Consider the following 21,733-nt stretch of genomic DNA (forward strand, 5'->3'; position numbering starts at 1 on the left):
ACAGCAACAAAGAAGAAGGAGGAGGAGGAGAAACAGGAGTGAAAAGAGGTCGAGTATTTGAGAAACTAAAGTAAAAACTGAGAAATCCATGAGAAGGCTGGTTGGGACCAGTTGTGGGGACTGTGATGGCAGCCAGAGGGGAAGAGAATCAGGTGCCTGAGTAAGGGTGAGGCTGAGGGAGAGTTTTCAGTTGTGCTCCCCACTGCCCCACCCCTCCCTACCCCCACTCCTTAGGGCCCTGAGTGGATAGTTACATGACTCATTGCTGTGCACAAGGCAGGAAGCCAGCAGCATCGTCCAGTACTCCATCCTGGCTAGGTAGAGCTAGACCAGTGGACCTTAAACATTACTTCTCTACCTCCTTCTCCATATCTTAGGGTCTGGACTTTAGCCTTTCCCTGCCAAGTTCACTGACATCCCCAAAGTAATACGAACTCAAAGGGGGAACACATTTGCAATAAAAGAAAAACAAACTGAGAAACTGATATTCGATGAGGCCAACTTACTCAACCTGAGTTTAAAATAAACTTAATAAATATCCTCAACAAATAAGGGAGGACACTGTTAACATAAGGCAGGAACAAACAGGAAGAATCAGTTGGAAATACTAGTTATGAAAACTTTAATAGTTGAGGGCCTCCTGGGTGGCTCAGTCATTAAGTGTCTGCCTTTGGCTCAGGTCATGGTCCCAGGGTCCTGGGATCGAGCCCCACATCGAGCCCCACATCGGGCTCCCTGCTCCACGGCAGGACTGCTTCTCCCTCTCCCACTATTCCTGCTTGTGTTCTCTCTTGCTCTCTCTGTCAAATAAATAAATAAAATCTTAAACAAAAAGAGAGAGAAAACTTTAATAGTTGAAATCCATACATGGACTGAAGAGCAGAATGGTTACAGCCAAAATGAAACAATAAGCAACATCAGGGTGAGGATTCACCCCAAAGGCATCGGGAAATGATGAAGAAAACAAGGAAGACTGAAAACAAATGAGCCAGTTGTTTGTGACACACACACTGTTGGTGGCTAATCTAACAGCTATTCCCAGCTTCCTTACTCATGTCTACATTAGAGCCTGGAAGAACTAAATAACTTGCTTTCCTAGATTTCCATGCAATGAGAGCTGGCCATGTGACACAGTCCTGGCCAATGAGATGTAAGCAGGAATGTTCTGGGGGGCTTCTGGGTGGGATATGTTGTTTTCTAATAGAAGGGAATGAAATGACATCGACTATGGTTTGCTCATAACATATCCTCTTTTTTCTTGCTGTGGACATGGATATTCTGTTTGGAGTTGTGTCAGCTGCCTTGTGATCACAAAGTAGGTTGATAATCATGAGATCAAAAACCCAACACACTGGACAGCCAAATAGGAGAGAAGAGCCCCAGGGTTCTTGGAGGCTGAGCAGTTGAATCAAAGTCAGCAACCACCTCCATCAAGACTCCTTGTGTAAATACAAAACCAAACAAAGCAAAACAAAACCCACCTGTTTGTTTAAGCCATCTTTATTCATGTTTTCTTTAACCTGCAGCTGAAAACATTCCTGATACTTTGTTCAATAATTTGGGAAAGAGCTACAAAGTTGAGGTTCAAAAAAATAAGAGAGGGAGGAAAAAGGCAGAAATCTGTGAAAAAGAGATTTAAAAAAGAATTTTAAAAAATTTAGTTGTTTAGAGGGCTGCTTGGCTGGCTCAGTTGGTAGAGCACACAACTCTTGATCTGAGGGTCGCGAGTTCAACCCCAGGCTGGGCGTGAAGCCTACTTAAAAAAAAAAAAAATTAGTTGTTTGAAAGTCTCAATAAGCTAGACAACCCTGGTAAGATTGCTTAAAAGAAAAGAAAAGAAAAGAAAAATAGGTAAATGAGCAAAATATAGAATAAAAGGGAAATAAATACAAACAAAAATATTTTTAATTGGGCACCTGGTGGCTTGGTCAGAAAAGCATGTGACTCCATATCGGGGTTGTGAGTTTGGGTGTAGATATTATTAAAAACTAAATAAATAAATTTTAAAATGGGCATAAGATTGGGGTGCCTGGGTGGCTCATTTGGTTAAGCGTCCATATTTGATTTTGGCTCAGGTCATTATCTCAGGGTTATAATCTCAGGGTCCTGAGATCCAGCCCCACATCAGGCTCCCTGCTGGGCATGGAGCCTGCTTAAGATTCTCTTTGCATACCTCCCACCCCCACAAGCATGTGCATGCATGCTATCTCTCAAAAATAAAATAAAATGGGCATAAGATCTAAATAGACATTTAAAAACTTTAAGGGGAGCCTGGGTGGCTCTGTCGTTAAGCGTCTGCCTTCGGGTCAGGTCAGGATCCCAGGGTCCTGGGCTAGAACCCCGCATCGGGCTCCCTGCTCTGTGGGAGCCTGTTGCTCCCTTTCCCACTCCCCCTGCTTGTGTTCCCTCTCTCACTGTGTCTGTCAAATAAATAAGATCTAAAAAAAAAATGTTTAAATAAACGATTTTAGGTGCACCTGGCTGGCTCAGTCGTTAAGCATTTGCCTTCAGCTCAGGTCATGATCCCAGGGTGCTGGGATCGAGCCCCGCATTGGGCTCCCTGCTCAGTGGAGAGCCTGCTTCTCCATCTCCCTCTGCTTGTGCATGCTCTCTCTCGGTTAAATAAATAAAATCTTTTAAAAATATTTATTTAAAAATAAACAATTTTACATCAATAAATTAAAAAACTTAAACAAAGTCGATAAAATTCTAGAAAAAAATGTAAAATTTTAAAACACGTATAAGAAAAAAATAGTAAGACACCTGGGTGGTTCAGTCGGTTGTGTCTGCCTTCGGCTCAGGTCATGATCCCACGGTCCTGGGATCAAGTCTTACATCCGGCTCTCTGCTCAGCGGGGAGTCTGCTTCTCCCTCTACCCCTGCCCCTCTGCTTGTGATCTCTCTCTCTCAAATAAATTAAAAAAAAATTTTTAAAGATTTTATTTATTTGACAGAGAGAGACATAGAGAGAGGGAACACAAGCAGGGGTAGTTGGAGAGGGAGAAGCAGGCTTCCCACTGAGCTTGGAGCCTGATGCGGGGCTCGATCCTAGGACTCTGGGATCATGACCTGAGCCGAAGGCAGACGCTTAACGACAGCCACTCAGGCACTCCACAAATTTTTTAAAAATCTTAAAAAAAAGAAAAAAATAGTAAACTCGAATAGACCACTATCCAATAAAGAAATTGAAATGATAATAAAAAATCTTTCTTCTCCAAAGCACAAAGCTAAAGTGGATACAGATAAATTCTCCCAAACTTTCCAGGAGTAATTAACTCCTAACTTATACCAGTAGTTTCAGCCATCTGGAGCAACATAAAACTGGATCCATAACTGATAGCATACACCAGAATAAATCTCAAGCCAAAACAGTGATTTAAGGCACCTGGGTGGCTCAGTTGGTTAAGTGTCTGGCTCTTGATTTTATCTCATGATCTCAGGGTTGTGAGATCGAGCCACATGGGGCTCCATGCTGGGTGTGGAGCCTGCTTAAGATTCTCTCTCTCTTTCTCGCTCTACCCCTCGACTACCTAAAAAAGTAAAACAAAAAAACCCCCAGTGATTTAAATGTGAAAAAAAGAAACTACATGAAGCAGTAGCAGAAAACATGACTGAATTTTTTATTTTTTTTAATTTATTTTATTTTTTAAAAAGATTTTATCTATTTGAGAGAGAGAGAATGAGAGAGAGAGAGCATGAGAGGGGGGAGGGTCAGAGGGAGAAGCAGACTCCCTGCTGAGCAGGGAGCCCGATGTGGGACTTGATCCCAGGACTCCAGGATCATGACCTGAGCCGAAGGCAGTTGCTTAACCATCTGAGCCACCCAGGCGCCCTGACTGAATTTTTTAAATAGTATGTATGAAGAAAGCTTTTTAAACTATGACTTGAAATCTAGAAGAAAAGAAGATTGACAAACACAAAAAACACTTTTGGTTGGCAAAAATGAAAACTAGGAGAAATTACTAATGATTTACATGGCAGATAAAGGACAAATACCTTTAATACATAACAAGCTCTTTAAAATATTAAAATTAAGGGAAGCATTTCCTTTCTGTGATGCATGACTGAGAGATGGTAGTGCAGGTTTCCAAGAAAAATTGAGGGGGTAAGAGAAAGAGTGAAAACCCAACAGAAAAACGGACAAAAGATTTAAATAGGAAATACATGTACAAGATAGATCCACAAATGACCTTAAACATGAAAACATACTCGGCTTCATTTATAAAAAAGAGAAATACAGATTAAAACTATATGGAGATACCATTTTAGATGGGTAGAAATTTTAAAACTTGACAATATCCTGTTAGCAAATCTGTGGAGAAACAGATATATCCTCATACATCGCTAGAGGAAGCAATTGTATGCATACAATTGCATTGTGTAAAATGAAATTTTGGCAATATCTAACAAAACTATATATGCATTTACTCTGCCCCAACAATTCACTTCTGGGAATTTACCCTCCGGATACGTACTCACGGGGCACCTGGCTGGCTCATACAGTAGAGCATGTGACTCTTCTGTGTGTGTTCACTTACTTTACTAACACTACACTTACCATGTTATCACCATGGAATGTAAATTCAGGTTAGACAAAATTTGAGAAGTTTAACAAAGCATTCTGGAGTATACCAAAGTTTGTGTATAATGTCCAACCAAACCACCTGGCTGATAAATCATTAATCACTTCAATTATTGGTAATTTGTTAACATTTACGATTTTCTTTTTTAAAGATTTTGTTTATTTATTTGACAGAGAGAGAGAGAGACAGCGAGAGAGGGAACACAAGCAGGGGGAGTGGGAAAGGGAGAAGCAGGCTTCCCTCTGAGCAGGGAACCCGATGCAGTGCTCGATCCCAGGACCCTGGGACCATGACCCGAGCCGAAGGCAGACACTTAACGACTGAGCCACCCAGGAGCCCCAACATTTACGATTCTTACAGAGAAAATAAACTTCATAGATTTAAGAAGTGTTTTTCAGGGCGCCTGGGTGGCTCAGATGGTTAAGCGTCTGCCTTCAGCTCAGGTCATGATCCCAGAATCCTGGGATCAAGTCCCGTGTCAGGCTCCCTGCTCCTTGGGAGCCTGCTTCTCCCTCTGCCTCTCTCTCTCTCTCTGTCTTTCATGAATAAATAAATTAAAAAAAAAATCTTAAAAAAAAAGAAGTGTTTTTCATTTACCTTTGCATTAGTACTTAAAATACACATTTCTATTTCAGGATAACATTTAAAAATTAACCTAATGCAGGGGCACCTGGGTGGCTCAGTCATTAAGTGTCTGCTTTCCGCTCAGGTCATGATCCCAGTGTCCTGGGATCGAGCCCCGCATCGAGCCCCGCATCGGGCTCCCTGCTTGGCGGGAAGCCTGCTTCTCCCTCTCCCACTCCCCCTGCTTGTGTTCCCTCTCTCACTCTCTCTCTGTCATATAAATAAATAAAATCTTTTTTTAAAATGTTTTATTTATTTATTCATGAGAGTCAGAGAGAGAGAGAGAGAGAGAGAGAGGCAGAGGCAGAGGGAGAAGCAGGCTCCCTGCCTAGCAGGGAGCCCGATGCGGGGCTCGATCCTAGGACCCCCGGATCATGACCTGAGCCGAAGGCAGATGCTTAACCATCTGAGCCACCCAGGCGCCCCTAAATAAATAAAATCTTAAAAAAATTAATCTAATACAACAGCAGCATAAATATAACTCTGCAATTACAAAAAAAGCTAAACTGGGATCCATAAATAAGTTATTCTCATGTTCACAAGTATGATTCTGAAATACTACTTGTAAGCAGCTGTTATTGGCTTTTTAGGTTTGGTTTAAATACACGTATTTTCAGTTGTGGGGAAACTTATATTCCATGCACTGTCCTGAAAGGGTTAAGAGCCAACTAGCCCTAAAAACTGCAGTACTCAATCAGTCTGCAAAACAGGCAGAAAATAAATTAAATTAAACAGGATTCCTACATAACTTCAAAAGCAACTGGAGTACTTCAGGATTGGCAAATTGTCCTCTCTATAACTGATTTTATCAGAAGGGTTTAAGAAGAAGCATATTATACCACTATGAAGTACATTTAAAAGTGACGTGTTTCTTTTGTGCTAATTTGACTCCCCTGAATGACCTAGCTAGTTAACTGGTCACTAGTAATTTGGTTACCAGGTAAATCAAGCCCGCAAAAAAGGAAGCCAAAATTTAAATTACCATGTTATTGTCTGGCCCACTCAGACAATTTATTTTCAACATAAACATACAAACTCAATATGAGATGCCTAACTAAAACAAGCACCACCAACAAAACAACTACTCTTCTTCTAAGGTTTAGGCTTTGCCCAGAATTCCTTATACACGGAATGGCTCGTACCAAGGGTCATTGCTCCCACCACAAAGCCTTGGGCTGCCACACGCATGTGGATCAGGTGAGCAGACATTTTAGTATTTCCCCAGCTCTTCAATTTATATAATCCATATGCAACGATTGCTGCAAACCCTGCCATTCCAATGGAAACAAAGTGTGCCTCTCTAGCTTTCCAGATAAGTTTAGATCCCTGATCTTCATCATGTGAAGAAAGAGAAACATCTGTGCTGGTTGATATAGTGGCTGCAGAATCCTCCTACAATGATAGGACTTAGGCTATAACTCAGCATGTGACTCTTGATCTCAGGGTTGTGAGTTCAAGGCCCAGGTTGGACGTAGAGATTACCTAAAAAAAAAAAAATACAAACCCACAAATATGGAAAAAAACATATACACAAGTTATTAGATGTAGTGTTGTTTTTTAAAAAACTTATTTATTTGACGGGTGGATGGAAGGGCAGAGGCTCCAAAATGGAGGAAGGAAACCTATAAGAGGTTTTCATTTACAAGCATATCTAAAGCACATTTGAAGATATGTTCATATCTATTAAATTGTAGTACTGGGTGTGTTTTTGTCCTCTGTACTTTTCTATGGAGTTAGAAATAATTCATGACTTTTTTTTTAATTTGAGAGAGAGAATGAATCTTAAGCAGGTCCCCCATTTTGGGACTCAATCTCACAACCTTGAGATCATGACCCGAGCTGAAATCAGGAATCTGATGCTTAACCGACTGAGCCACCCAGGCACACCTCATGACAATTTTTTTTTAAATTTTATTTATTTGACAGAGAGAGACACAGCGAGAGAGGGAACACAAGCAGGGGGAGTGGGAGAGAAGCAGGCCTCCCATGGAGCGGGGAACCCTATGCGGGGCTTGATCCCAAGACCCTGGGACCATGACCTGAGCCGAAGGCAGATGCTTACTGACTGAGCCACCCAGGTGCCCCCTCATGACAATTTTTTTAAAATAAAATGAGAAGTGAGGAAGGAGAGACAAGGATTAAAGTAAGAACTCTTACTATAGAAATTATTTCACCTACCAAAAAACACATCTTGAAGTCTCTGAAGTTTGAATCAATTTCAAGATTTGTGAAGCATTTTTTAATTACATGAGTCATTTAAACAAAAGTCTAGTGTGAAAATTAAGTCAAAATTGTACCAGTCAATATAAATGCATCCACAGTGAAGGTTCCTTAAGGTGAAACTCAGTAGAAGCTATTTGTTTAGAATAAAAGTCCCATTTCTTCTCTTGTGGCTGCAGGAATTTTTTTTTATTAAGTTTATTTATTTAAGTAATCTTACACCCAACCTGGGGCTGGAACTCATGACTCCAAGATCAAGAGTCACGTCTCCTCCAACTGAGCCAGCCAGGCGCCCCTTTTCTTACTCCTACAACGCAATTTTATTATTATTTTTTTTACATTCTTTTCAGTGCATTGTTTTATTTTTAATTCCACTATAGTTAACTGTTATGTTAGTTTCAGGTGTACAATACAGCGATTCAACACTGCCAGACATCACCCGGTGCTCATCACACCAAGTGCCCTCCTTAATCCCCATCACCTATTTCATCCACTTCCCCCCCGCCCCCCAGGAAAATGTTTTTTTTTTTTTTTAAAGATATTATTTATTTGGGCGCCTGGGTGGCTCAGATGGTTAAGCGTCTGCCTTCGGCTCAAGTCATGGTCTCAGGGTCCTGGGATCGAGTCCCGCATCGGGCTCCCTGCTCCTTGGGAGCCTGCTTCTCCCTCTGCTTCTCTCTCTGTCTCTCATGAATAAATAAATAAATAAATTTTTTAAAAAAAAGATATTATTTATTTGACGGAGAGAGACACAGCGAGAGAGGGAACACAAGCAGGCTTCCCGCGGAGCAAGGAGCCCAATGCGGGGCTCGATCCCAGGACCCTGGGATCATGGCCCGAGCTGAAGGCAGATGCTTAACGACTGAGCCACCCAGGCGCCCTATTTTTAAGGAAGAGACTTGCGTCAGAACTTTTCCTGAAACAAAAACAGAGTGAAGTTGTTTTGTTGTGTTCACTCTATTCCAAAAGGAGAATGTGGTTGGAGGGTGAGCTGGCTATTTCCTTCCCTCTCCTCTCCCTCCTCCCCTTTTTTTCCAGCTGGGAGAAAACGGAGCCTCCTGGGTCTGCAGGGACGACCCACGGAGAGAGGAGAGTAGATGCCCCTGAGGGGGCCGCCGGTGGAAGCCCGCAGGCTACAGGGGCTTGGAGGTGGCTCACAAGCCCTAGTGGAGGAGGGGCAGCTGCTGGGGGCTCGGGTTTTTTGGGGGGTGGGTAGTTAGGGGAAATGGCTTCCGCCTTCTCAGACGAATCCGTGGCGAGGTCGTCTGCTAGGGGAGCGGGGGAAGGTGCGGCACGGTTTCGCGAGAGAAGGTAAAGGCCGGGGCCTCGGGCGTGGGGAAGCCAAGCCAACGAGGGACGTGTCAAGTAGGAGTGGGGCTTTCATCGGAGGGACGGCTCAGCTGCTCCAGGGAACAGAGATGTTGAGAAGGTGGAAGGCTGGGGCTTTGCCGGCTGCAGAGAGGTAGGGGAGGCTGGAGGGCTGGAGCGCCGCCCGAGGCGGGGGGGCAGCTCCGCGGCCCGTCACCACGGTGGGGTTTACCCGCACGCCTCCGCCCACCTGTCGCCGGAGTCACAGAGTCGGAGTCCGGGGCCTCCCTCGCACCCAAGATGGACCACCATCCTCGCCCCCCACCCCACCCCGCACCGTTTAATTCCAGTCTCCTGGCCCTTCTTCCCTCGGTCCCCCAACCGGCTCCTTCCCTTCGGCGAGATGCTAACCTTAAACGGGGGAGGCGGAGGGCTAGCCTTCGATCTCCCGCCTTTCCAGAAACGGTCTGTTGGTTTTCCTGATTTTTCATGGCCAGCCTTCTCAGGAGAGTTGCCCGCACCGCCCGCTTCCTGACCTCCGCTCCCCGCCAGCTCCCCGCAGCCCGGCTGCCGCCGCGCCCCACTCTCTGGAAACCGCTCTGGCCAGGTCCCCGGCAACTGCGGCGCTGCTGAAGCCCACGGACCTGGCCGCCCCATCTCCCGCATTGGACACAACTCACCACTCCCTTCCTGAAACGTCTTTCCTGCCCTTGGTTTCGGTTTGGTTCACTCTCCTGGTTTTCCGCCAACCTTCCTAGTTAATTGCATGTGCTCCTGCCGAGGGGCTCCTGTAGGCTACTGTTTTTTGTTTTTAGATTTTATTTACTTGTTTGAGAGAGAGAGAGAGAGAAGGCGAGCGAGCAAGTGGAGGGGTAGATGGAGAGGGAGAAACAGACTCACTGCTGAGCAAGGAGCCCAGTGTAGGACCCGATCCCAGGACGCTGGGATCTTGATCTGAACCGAAGGCGGACGCTTAAACCGACAGCCACCCAGGCGCCCCCTGCCACTGTTTTTTAGGGATCTCTCCGAGTGGTTTGCCTCTCCTCATCTTGCACTCGTTCCTTGGGCAGTCTGGGCCATCATTTCTCTCTGGCTTTACTGCTTCGTGTCCTAAATTGTCTCTCAACTTCTTGCTCGTTATAATCTCCAAATCTGAGCCGCAGCCGCGGCTGTTCAGTGGTTCTCAATTTAGCCTGCATCAGAATCACCCGAGGATTGTTAACCCAGACACTTGGGTCCCCCTTCCCCCGGTTTTTGACTGTAGGCCTGGGATGAGGGCTGATCATTTGCATTTCTAACAAGTACCCAGGTATATTTTCTAGAGTTCCATAACAAAGCACCACAGACTGGGTGGTTTAAATCACAGAAATGAATTGTCTCAGAGTTCTGGAAGCCTCACCTTAACTAATTACACCTGGAATGACGCTATTTCCAAATAAAGTCACATTCTGAGATACTGGGAATAAAGACTTCAACAAATGAATTTGGGGAGGCACAATTCAACTCATAACACCAATAACACCAGGTGATGCTGATGCTGCTTCAAACCACTAATCTGATCCTATTGTCCTTTAAAGAGTTTCAATTGCTCCCCATTGCCCTCATGGTAAGTTGAAGCTCTTTGCTTGGCATTGAAGGCCCGTCAAAATCTGGGCCACTTGCCCTTTCACTACCCCGGCTCATACTGCTTATGGTGCTGCCCTGAATGCCCTCACCACCCTACTTTGATGAATCCTTTCATGTTTGGCCCATGTGTCACTGAACATTCTGTTATCTGTGCTCACCACACATTCCTGAAGCCCAGCACAGGGTTTGACACAGTGTTCAATATATTTTTGTTGAATGAATGCAAGAAGACAATTATTTTCAAGACTTAAAAAAGTTCAATTTTAATTTTTATTCAAGATAAATTTTACCTTGGAGTGTCAATTATAAAACAAAATGAAAACAAAAAAAATAAAATGAGACTCTGGACCAGGCAGGCGTCTATGTCCCTGCAAATCTGGCTTCTGCCCTGCCCCCTGGTGGTGGCTCTAGGCCTAGCAGGAAAACGAACTAAGGAATTTACGGCAACCGGAGGCTGGTGACTAAGCTTCATTTACATACCCACAATGCATTGCACACAGGGTATTAATTTTCTAAAAATGGCTAGATTTTTCTTTTTCTTTCAACTTTTCTTCCCCCCCCCAGAAATCAGATTGCCATCACAGAATTGCCTGAGATAAAGACAGAAGTCACTGGCTCTTTTGGATAAGTAACTACCATTGCTGTTCTAGGAGTGACAGTTACCCGTGGGCTGTGTGAGCGAAATATTAAACCATACTCTGGTTTCTCTTCAGATCGTATAAATCTTTCGCCTTTTACTAAAGATTTCCGTGGAGAGGAACAATTCTGAGTGTTTACCCAATTTTTTGAGGCCTTGCGCTTGCAGGGCTTATCAAGATGTGTTAAAAAAAAGACTTCGCTTCTATTTTCAAGTATCTTACGGTTTCTGATGGTGACTGTATTAAAACGTGCTTCTTTTTTAACTTTTGTTAAGTTCGTAACGTTAGTATGGGAAGACTAAGTCGATGTATTAGCTATTGATTGAGTTCTCAGTAGATTGCGGTAGTGTGAACTGAAAGTTAGCTTACTTAGCGCCAGTGGCTTCGAAGCAATGATTTTTTTTTTCCCTTTGGTGTCTTTTTAACTCTCCATTACAATGCTTGGCTAATACGGTTATAAGATGTTTTGAGCCGGTTTCGCTGAGAAAAGTTCTTTTTGTGTTTTCTTACCACCTGTTTTGAAGCTTTTGGATTGTGGCAGGAGCTAGTGGTTCAAATGGGTGTCTTTGGAACCTGCAGAACCAGGTGCTTTTAGCATTTTTACAACCCGGTACAGTGTAGTGTTTCTGGGGGATCTCGGTTTTTTTTCTTATGGGGGTTTTCTCACGCATCACCGCTGCAGTGCGGATCTCTGTGCTATGCGCATTTTAAATAAACTGCAATTTTCAATTTTCACCCGACTAGCCCAGCGCCTGCAACAAAATCGATTTATTGAGTAGGTAACTTGAACGAATCGGGTGCATGGGTCTTACTGCGCAAAGGGTCTATCTGTACTTCTAGCCACGAGGAAGGTCGCTCATGGTGGATTGCATTACATCACTCCTTACTAGGCTTTTAGAAAAATGATGTCTTAGGCGTGGCTTGGATTGTGCTGCTGTGGAGTTTATGTTGGAGAGGCGATGCTGACCCCAGAGGGGGCAGGAGATGAAAGCCCTCACCCTGGAGGACGGAAAAGGAAGGAGCCATTTTGGGGAGAGGTACCCACTGCAGCCTTACCCTCCAGCAATGGCACCGTTTTAAGAAATCCAAGTACATTAGCAGAGGTGGCTGATACATTTCATCCCGAAGGCTTTGAATTTGGAGACCACCAAGCATTAACTTAAATTGCCTCCTGCGCCTGGCATGGGGCACAGAGCAGTCGCCCAACAGATGTTTGCTACCAATAGAATATTCGGTAAAGTGTTTTTGTTGAAGCCTTTAATAAAACATTTTTTTAAAAAAAATAGGGTCGGTTAATTTAATTTTTTATTTTTTTAAAGATTTTTTATTTTTATTTTTTAACAGAGAGACAGAGAGAGAGGGAACACAAGCAGGGAGCATGGCAGAGGGAGAAGCAGGCTTCCCGCCGAGCAGGGAGCCCCATGTGGGCCTCGATCCCAGGACCCTGGGATCACGACCCGAGCCGAAGGCAGACGCTCAACGACTGAGCCACCCAGGCGCCCAAAACTTTTATTTTTTTTAAAGATATTTATTTGAGAGAAAAAGAGAGAGCATGAGAGGGGGGAGGGTCGAGGGGAGGGTCAGAGGGAGAAGTAGACTCCCCGCGAGGCAGCCCGTCGCGACTTGATACTGAGACTCCAGGATCATGACCTGAGCTGAAGGCAGGCGCCCTAAAACTTTTAACTTCTGCTTTTCTTTTTCTTTTTTTAAAGATTTTATTTGACAGAGAGCACAAGCAGGGGGAGGGGCAGGCAGAGGGAGGGGGAGAAACAGACTCCCCGCTGAGCAAGGAGCCTCAGCGGGGGGCCTTATCCAAGGACGCTGGGATCACGACCTGTGCCAAACGCAGACACCCAACCGACTGAGCTACTTGGGCGCCCCTGAATAAAACTTTCGAAGTTCAAGCTTGGGGGAGTACCCGGGTGGTTCAGTCGGTTAAGCCTCCTCCTCCTATTCTTGGTTTCTGTTCAGGTCTTGATCTCAGGATCCTGGGATGGAGCTCCCCATCTGGCCCTGTGCTCAGTGGGGTGTCTGCTTCTCTGCTGCTCTCTGCCCCTCCCCCACTCATGCGCGGCCTCTAAAATAAATCTAAAGAAATCTTTTATTTTTTTATTTTCTAAAAGATTTTATTTGACAGAGAGAGCGAGCGAAAGAGGGAACACAAGCAGGGGGAACTGGAGAGGGAGAAGCAGGCTTCTCGCTGAGCAGGGAGCCTGACACCGGCTAGATCCCAGGATGCTGGGATCATAACCTGAGCCATAGGCAAACCCTTAACGACTAAGCCACCCAGGTGCCCCCAAAATAAATCTTTTTAAAAAAAGGGAAAGAAAACAAGGTACATTTTGGGGACAGTTGTGGAAATTTTAGTATGAACTCTTTTAGATATTAATAATTGTATAGGTTTTGTTGCTGTAACAAGTAACTACAAACTTTGTGATTTCCTTTTTTTTTTTTTTTTAAGATTATTTATTTATTTATTTGTCAGAGAGAGAAAGAGAGAGCACAAGCAGGGAGGCGTGTCAGGCAGAGGGAGAAGCAGGCTTCCCGCTGAGCAGGGAGCCCGATGCGGGACTCGATCCCAGGATCCTGGGATCATGACCTGAGCCGAAGGCAGACGCTTAACCGACTGAGCCACCCAGGTGTCCCCAAACTTCGTGATTTAACACAAATTTATTCTCTTACAGTTCTGGAGGTCAGCAGTCTAAAATCAAGGTGTTGGCCGGGCTGCCTTCCTTCTAGAGACTTTAGAGACTGTTTCCTTGCTTCTTTCAGCTTCTAGAAGCTGCCTGTATGTGACCCCTTCACATCATTCCAACTCTTCTGCTTCTGTCATCTCCTAGTTCTAACTCTGGATCCTACTTATAAGGACTCTTGTGATTATCACGGGTCCACCTGGCTAACCCAGAATAATCTCCCCATCTCAAGACCCTTAATTTAATTACGCCCACAAAATTCTTTTTACCATGTAACTATTCACAGGTTCCAGGCATAGGATGTAGACATATTTGGGGACCATTACTCAGACCACCAAAATAATGATACTGTAATTATGTAGGAGAATGTCCTTATTCTTAGTAGAAACATAATGTGAATATTTAGTGGTGAAATGTAATCTCTACTCTGAATGTGGAACTTGAACTCAGGACCATGAGATCAAGAGTTGCATGCTCTGTCGACTGAGCCAGCCAGGTGCCCCAATAACCAAAACTTTCCAATGGCTCAGGAAACAGAGAGAGAGAGAGAAAGCAAAAGAGTGATAGGTATACAGGTATTCACTGTATTTTTCTTTTTTAAGATTTTATTTATTTATGAGAGACACAGAGAGAGAGAGAGAAAGAGGCAGAGGGAGAAGCAGGCTCCCTGAGGAGCAGGGAGCCCGATGCAGGACTCAATCCCAGGACCCCAGGATCGTGACCCGAGCTGAAGGCAGACGCCCAACCATCTGAGCCACCCAGGTGCCCTATTCACTGTATTTTTCTTTCAACTTTTTTGTAGCTTTGAACTTGTAAGAAGTGGGGGAAGTATGTATTAATAAATTCCATGTAACGTGTATGATTTACATATTTATATTATACTTAAGATTCAATTTTAAAAGTTCCATTGTTTTTTTTTTAAGATTTTTTTTTTTTTAATTCATTCGAGACACAGAGATAGAGAGCATGGGCAGGGGGAGAAGCAGAGGGAGGGGGAGAAGAAGACTCCCCGCTGAGCAGGGAGCCTGATGCGGGGCTCAATCCCAGGACCCTGGGATCATGACCTGAGCCGAAGGCAGACGCCCAACGATCTGAGCCACCCAGGCGCCCCTAAAAGTTCCATTGTTTTTATTAAACTATGGTCACCTTAGACCGGTGGCTTCCAGATTTTTGGATTTTCCGATTATTAAAATTTCAAAAAATTTCCGGGGTACTTTTTTACCATCATTCTACAAAAAAAGGCCATCTGAAGATTAAAAACAGACACTTCTTTAAAACAGAACACCCACTTACCTTTAAAGCGTAACTATATTTTGTTAACTTTTCTCAGCTCATTTTGAGACTGCCTTAGATTAACAACCAGGGCCGGTGTGCCCTCTTGTGGCCACCTGGAGAATTACTGCTGTCTATCTATCATTTCTTTTTTTTTTTTTTTTTTTAAGATTTTATTTATTTATTTGAGAGAGAGAGAAAGAGAGAGAGCACGAGAGGGAAGAGGGTCAGAGGGAGAAGCAGACTCCATGCTGAGCAGGGAGCCCGATGCGGGACTCGATCCCGGGACTCCGGGATCATGACCTGAGCCGAAGGCAGTCGCTTAACCAACTGAGCCACCCAGGCGCCCTATCTATCATTTCTTCTGATTTGATGGACAATTTCTGTCATTAACACGTGCATGCCAGGCACTGTTCTATGTCTGGGATGTATTAGTAAAGAACAAAAATACCCCTGACCTAGTTGAGCTTATATACAGGTGGAGAGACAGACCATACACAAATAAAGTAATAAGTGTTGTGGGAAAAAATAGCATAAGGGGCTTGGGGACCAGAGTATAGGGAGTGGTAATGACGTAGCCCTCATTGAGAAGGTGACTTTTGTATAGAGTTGCAAGGAGGTGAGGGAGTTCACCATGTAGCTATATAGCTGAGGTGAAAGTTTCTAAGAACCATATAGCTATGCTATCCAGTGAAGGAGAAAGAGAGAAGTAGGAGACAGTTCAGAGGTCATAGGAGACTAAATTGTCTACCGTCTTCCCTGCAGGCCATAGGAAGGGCTTTTAGCTTTACTGTTCCTGAAATGGAGAGCCCTGCAAGGTTTTGAGCAGTAACACAATCTAAGTTTAAAAGGACTACCATGGGGGTGCCTGGGTGGCTCAGTTGGTTAAGCGTCTGCCTTCGGCTCAGGTCATGATCCCAGGGTCCTGGGATCAAGCCCCACATGGGACCCCCTGCTCAGCAGGGAGCCTGCTTCTCCCTCTGCCTCTCCCCTTGCTTGTGCTCTCTCGCTCTCAAATAAATAAATAAAATCTTAAAAAAAAGAGAGACTACCCTGGCTGCTGTATTGAAAAGAGAATGGGGTAGAAAGGCCTCTAGAGTAGTCTAAACAATGGTGGAGAAACAAAGCAGGAAAAACAACGGCTCAGATTAGGGTATTACCAACAGAGGTAGTGAGATATGGTTGGATTCTGGATATACTTGGAGTCAACAGAACGGATACAGATGTTGAAGAGAGACATTAAAGAGAACACTATTTTGTTCTGAGTGGCAGAAACGATGAGTTGCCATCAGTTGTGCTGGGGAAGGTGGCACAGATCAGAAGTCCAGTTTTGGACATAAAGAGGTGGAAATATTTAACTGGAAATAGAAATGTGGGAGTCAATGGCGTATAAATGGCATTTAAAGTTCTGAGACTGGATGAGATCACCAGGGTGAAAAAGTAGAGAAGAGGCTCCAGGTTACTCTAACTTGAAAGAAGCTGGGTTGAGAGGATTAATCAGCAAAAGAAAATGAGAGGAAGCAACCAGAGGTAGGAAAAAAAGCAGAGTGTGGTCTCCTGGAGGAGAGCGTGCAGGGGCCAGTAGGGAGCAGAGGTGAAGTTCTCTCCTCAGGCTACACTCTTAAATCTTCCAGGATATCGATGTTCCTTCCCTCCAGACCAGCTTTTTTCCTGGATGAGCAGAGGAACCCCAGCCCATCAACAAAGCTCTCATTTAATTCCCCCGCCCCGCTACACAGAGAACAGACATATAGCAAGATTATTTATTGAATTCTTGCCAGCCAGCAGCTCTCCCTCTCCTCTCCTGGCAGGCCCAACCCTCAGCCTCCCACCTGGGCCAGTGGAGTCACCGTGAGCGTGACCCCAGGATCCTTCTGCCAGGCTTCCTGAAACACAGCCCGGGCCTTCCTGGATTGCCTCAGAGGCTCTGTTACTCCTCTCCCTCCACATCCTCCTTCTGGAAGTATGTGATGTAAGCCAGCTGATCCTGGTCATGGGCGTCAAGGTAAAACGTCGTGTTGCTGTGGGGGACGCCACCGAGGTATAATGCTGGAGGCAGGGGAGGCGAGCCTGAGTCTGGGTGCCGCTGCACCTCGGCTCCAGGCACCCTCACTCCCCACTCACCTTTGGAAACATTGACTTTATTGGCCGCCAAGATGTCCGCCTGAATGCTATCTATTTTCATGTACAAGTCCTCGGCATTGCTCTGGGGGCAGGAGCAAGGGAAACCTACTGAGCCTCCAGGGCAGTCTGGACCTGCAGGCGGGCGCCAGGCACAGGAATGCGGCCGGCTCCGGGGCTGACCGGAAGCGCAGGACAGGGACCGGCAGGACGCGGGGCGGGGGTGGGGGTGGGGAGGAGCCCGAGCCAGCGCGGTCCCTCCCACAGCGGACCCGGGCCCAGCGTGCGTGGGGGGTGTGGCCCGGGGGGGGCGGGGACGCTGTGGAGGCCGCACCGTCCGGTCGCCGTCCAGGCTCTGCGGGGCGGGGGCACTTACTAGGAAGAGCTTATAGAGCTCCTCTCCCATGGACCTGCGCACGTGCTCCTCCACCACCGGGAACACCTGCACGAAGTACTGCGGCCGCGGGGGGCGGCGGGGTGACTGCGGTGCCCTCGCCCAGGGCCCGCCGCGCCGCCCCGCAGTCCCGCCGCTCACCTCCAGCGTGAGGCTGGCCTGCCGCTGGCTGTTGCTGTGGTCCGAGTTGCCCATGGCGGCCAACAGGCTGTGCACCACGCGCAGGTGCAGCATCTCCTCGGCGATGCTCGTGTTGCTGCGCGCCAGGATCCTGGGCCGGAAATTCGGGCGGCGGCGACCCCTTGGGATCCTCCGGCGCCCGGCAGCCCGAGCCGCACCCCCCCCACCCCGGGCCCGCGGGCAGCGCCAGCCTGGCTCGCCGCATTCCCCCCACTCCCCCCGCCCGCTTACCCGATGGCCTTGGCCGCCGCAGCCTGCTGCAAAAACACCGGCAGGTGGGCGGTGAGCTGGGGAACCAAGGAGTCTGGCAGAGGGGGCGGCCGTGAGGTTGGAGGTCCGGCTTCCCAAGGCCAGCCCCCGCCCCGCAGCCCCAGTCCGAGCGGCTCCCTACCGTTGAGGATCTTGGGTTGCAGTTTGCTGGTCTCCTTGACGGACGGTATCAGCAGCTCCACGAGGCCCTTGAGCAGCGCCTGGCACACGTCATAGTTGACCAGGTCCTTGATCAGCTCGATGGCTGGGGAACGGCAGAGGCGCTGGGGAGGCCTGACGCTCCAAAACCCTCCATCCCCACCAAGCAAGCAAAGACTCCCTTGAACCAAGTCGCTTCCCTTTACCCCCATCCCCTTCCTGCTCCTTTCCTAGCACCTTTTACTGGCCAGCACCATGCAAGCTATGTGTGGGGGAAGCTGGGCAGGCAACACCTCAGTCCGGCTGGATCTGGGGCTAAAGAGGAGGAGGAGGGGGCCAAGCCTCATCCCCCACACTCAGCCCTCACAGAATTTGCCATAGAGGGAGGAGGAAAGGTTGGATGGTGAGCCTTTGAGGCTGTCAGAGCTGGAGTCCCCACCGAGGTGGGGCCACCTTCGGCTTGGAGGAATCCGGGAATCCGGGTGTCACGGAGGTGGGAGGGGCTAGGTCTTCAAAGGGAGAAAGGATGGGCAAAGCCCCCCGGGGGTGGGGTGAGAGGGAGACAGCGAGTGGATGGAGGATGTGTGGCAGCAAGTGAGAAGGGTGGAAGCAAGGTAGACAAACCATTTATGGAGCCCTTTGCCTAGGCTTTCCACACAGCATCCCCTCGAAGCTCACCATAACCAAAAGAGGTTTGCTTTGCAATGACACTGTAACTGTTAGCCCATTTCACCTTGCAGAGGGTGAAGCAAAGGGGCAAAGTGATTTGGCTAACGTTTGGGGGGGGGGAGCAAAAGGAAAGATTGGATTACAAATGAGGAAAGAACTAGAATTTATTGAGGGTTGTTTTTTTAGAGGTACTTCCCAGTCGTTTTGGCATTCCCTCAGCCTTCGCACAAGCCTGCACTACATGTCTGATGCGCCAGGTGCACAGTATAGCACTACAAAGGGGGTCAAGCTGGGGGGGTGCTGGGGAAGATGAGGAAAGGGGAGAAGAAACATTCTTAGAAGGGAATCGCATGGGGGCAGAGCTGGATGGGGGCAGGGTGAGTTAGTCATGTGATGGAACACTGGTAAGTGTTATTTTAAACACACGTGCTTGCTACCTCGACTCGACTCGTAGGGGAGCTGAGACTTCGATAGACACATGAGAACTAATACCAGGAATATCTCTTTGAATCATGAAAATTAACCTTTTATATCCTTGTCAGGAAAGCTTTGCCCAGTAAGGATATGCTTGAGATAATTCTCGGTCATGGAAGAAAAGCGTTTGCTGGTAGGTGCAAAGGCACCGGAAGCGTAGAGGGGATCAGCCAGTATCCGGGACCAGGGGCACAGGGGCAACATATGTATTGTTTTTTCTCATCTTAATAGGGTCTTTGATGTAGGTGCCAAACATGTATTTTTGCAGGAAGCAGCACTAGAGAATTGGTAGTACAATTTTTGGAGGCCTTATTCAAGTAAGGCTAAATGTTTCCTAGCAAGGACAGATTCTTAGGTTCGTGATTTGGTTGTTAAACAACACTGCTGTTGGGGTATCTAGGTGACTCAGTCGTTAAGTGTCTGCCCAGAGTCCTGGGATCAAGCACCCATATCAGGCTCACTGCTTGGGGGGAAGCCTGCTTCTTCCTCTCTCACTTCCTCTGTTTGTGTTCCCTCTTTTTGCTGTTTCTCTATTTGTCAGATAAATAAGTAAAAAACAACACTGCTGTTTGGGATTGGTTGGGCAACATCTTATAAAGTGCCTTTTTTCTTTTTCTTTTTTTAAGTTAGTAAGCATTGTTCTATTGTGGTAATTTTTCCTAAGAAAACAACTTGTTTAGAGCGCTTGCATGAATTGGGGGGGGGGGGGACGGCCAGAGCGAGAGCAACTTTCAAGCTGACTCCTCAGTGGGCCAAGAACCTGAGGCAGCTGGATCCCACAACCCATGAGATCCTGATCCCAGGCGAAACCGAGTCGATGCTTAACCAGGTGACCCTCCCGGGTGCCCTTTAAAAAATGTTTTGGGTCCCCTCCACCCCAGCAGTGGGTGGGGCAGGTGCGCACCCTGCACTACTGTGGGCCAACCCTACCATCTCACCCAGAGGGCTCATTTGCATATCTATGGCTGCCACCCCAGTACTACATTTTTGTTTAAAACTGCACATTTCGGGCGCCTGGTGGCTCAGATGGTTAAGCGTCTGCCTTCGGCTCAGGTCATGATCCCAGGGTCCTGGGATCGAGTCCCGCATCGGGCTCCCTGCTCCTTGGGAGCCTGCTTCTCCCTCTGCCTCTCTCTCTCTCTGTCTCTCATGAATAAATAAATAAAATCTTTAAAAAAAAATAAAACTGCACATTTCCCTGTTTCCTTGGATCAACAAATGTCTTTTCTAAAAATCCCTTTCACAAATTTTCCTAGCAGGGTGATGGTGGCACAGGAATAGACACCAGTCTTGGAGAACTGCAGTCAGTTATGGAAAGAGTAGCAAACATACCTAAGTATACTCTGGTTCCTCTTCTGATTGCATATCTCACCTTTTACTAAAGATTTCCGTGGAGAGGAATGTTTGCAAATTTGCCTTATTTCTGAGCTTAAAGGAAAAGTTTCCAATGTTTCATCTATTAGGTATGGCATTTGTTATAGTTTTTTGTAGATATCTCTTATTGAACAGACATTAAATGTTTTCAAACTTTTTTCCTATTAAGATGATATATGTGCGTTCCTAGATTAGATGACTTATTATCCTTGGCATATGCTGCTAGATTCAGTTTGCTAATATTTTGTGTAGAGTTTTTGCAGCTATGCGGATAAGATTGGTGTATAATTTCTCTTTTGCATGGTATCATTGATGGATTTTTATATTAAGATGAGGCTAACCTTAAAAAAAAAGATTAAGCTAAACTAAGAAAATAAGTTGGGGTTTATATTCTCTTTTTCTAATCTTGAGAAGAGTTTGAGTAAGACGAGAATTTTATCTTGAAAATTTTTTTAAAGATTTTATTTATTCATTTGACGGAGAGAGAGAGAGAGCAAGCACAAGCAGGGGGAGCAGAGGGAGAGGGAGAAGCAGGCTCTCTGCCAAGCAGAGAGCCCGATGCGGGGCTCCATCCCAGGACCCTGGGATCATGACCCGAGCTGGAGGCTGACGCTTAACGGACTGAGCCACCGAGGTGACCCTATCTTGAATGTTTGATAGAATTCTCTAAGCTGACTTTATGGGGAAAAAATTACTGATTCATTTTCTTTAATGGTTAGAGGACTATTTGGATTTTCTCTTTCTTCATAAGTCCATTTTGGTAGGTTATAATGTCTAGCAGTTTTCATCTACATTTTCAAACATTAAAAAAATTCATTATCTCATCTTTTTATCATTTTAATGAGTGTAGCATCTTTAGTGATGTCTTCTTTTATATTCTTCATATTGATTATGTGGCTTTTCTCTTTCTGCATGGAATCCCTTTGCCCCCAAGTCCCATGGGGGTAACACACTTGGATGCCTGCTTGTGCAGTGGTGTGCACTACAGTGAGAAACATTTAGAAGACCTGAATGTTACAGTCAGTAAGCATGCCTGCCTTTTGCTCTAAAGGGGGAAATATATTTTCCAAAGCTGTTTGCTCATCAACATCCTTGAAAAGATAGTTTGGGACAATGAGCAGTTGTTTTTTCACTTAAAAGATATGCAGA

The 21,733-nt window shown here is 46.1% G+C and overlaps 1 protein-coding gene, 1 long non-coding RNA gene, 1 other non-coding gene and 1 pseudogene across 12 annotated transcripts in view; 1 reads left to right on the forward strand and 3 right to left on the reverse strand.

Annotated features, from left to right (window-relative positions):
- Positions 1-5,679: 5,679 nt before the first annotated feature.
- Positions 5,680-7,397, reverse strand: LOC112811895 (HIG1 domain family member 1A, mitochondrial pseudogene; annotated as a pseudogene).
- A 373-nt stretch (positions 7,398-7,770) lies between these two features.
- Positions 7,771-9,400, reverse strand: LOC141374405 (uncharacterized). The gene is made up of 2 exons (XR_012381250.1): positions 9,147-9,400; positions 7,771-8,343 (listed from the first exon to the last, which is right to left on the reverse strand). It is a non-coding gene; the product is annotated as an uncharacterized lncRNA (long non-coding RNA).
- A 1,654-nt stretch (positions 9,401-11,054) lies between these two features.
- LOC112812410 (U5 spliceosomal RNA) lies at positions 11,055-11,170 on the forward strand. The gene has a single exon (XR_003205268.1). It is a non-coding gene; the product is annotated as a U5 spliceosomal RNA (small nuclear RNA).
- Positions 11,171-16,212: 5,042 nt separating this feature from the next.
- The window catches only part of ARMH1 (armadillo like helical domain containing 1), a 51,451-nt gene continuing 45,930 nt past the window's right edge, over positions 16,213-21,733 (reverse strand). For 9 of the 10 annotated variants that reach the window (XM_025856503.2, XM_025856504.2, XM_073902715.1 and 6 more), the window contains 6 exons: positions 18,051-18,173; positions 17,891-17,963; positions 17,621-17,750; positions 17,462-17,539; positions 17,089-17,170; positions 16,213-16,951 (listed from right to left, as the gene is read on the reverse strand). In XM_025856503.2, coding sequence (XP_025712288.1) covers positions 16,785-16,951; positions 17,089-17,170; positions 17,462-17,539; positions 17,621-17,750; positions 17,891-17,963; positions 18,051-18,173 — 653 coding nt within the window. In that variant the 3' untranslated portion in view covers positions 16,213-16,784. Of the gene's footprint in view, positions 17,014-17,088; positions 17,171-17,461; positions 17,540-17,620; positions 17,751-17,890; positions 17,964-18,050; positions 18,174-21,733 lie in introns of all 10 variants that reach the window. The other variant, XM_025856505.2, reaches the window with a different exon arrangement.

The sequence above is a fragment of the Callorhinus ursinus genome, unplaced genomic scaffold, assembly GCF_003265705.2.
Source record: "Callorhinus ursinus isolate GAN/ISIS: 27379988/994484 unplaced genomic scaffold, GSC_fseal_2.0 scaffold18, whole genome shotgun sequence".
Classification (NCBI taxonomy): Eukaryota; Metazoa; Chordata; class Mammalia; order Carnivora; family Otariidae; genus Callorhinus; species Callorhinus ursinus.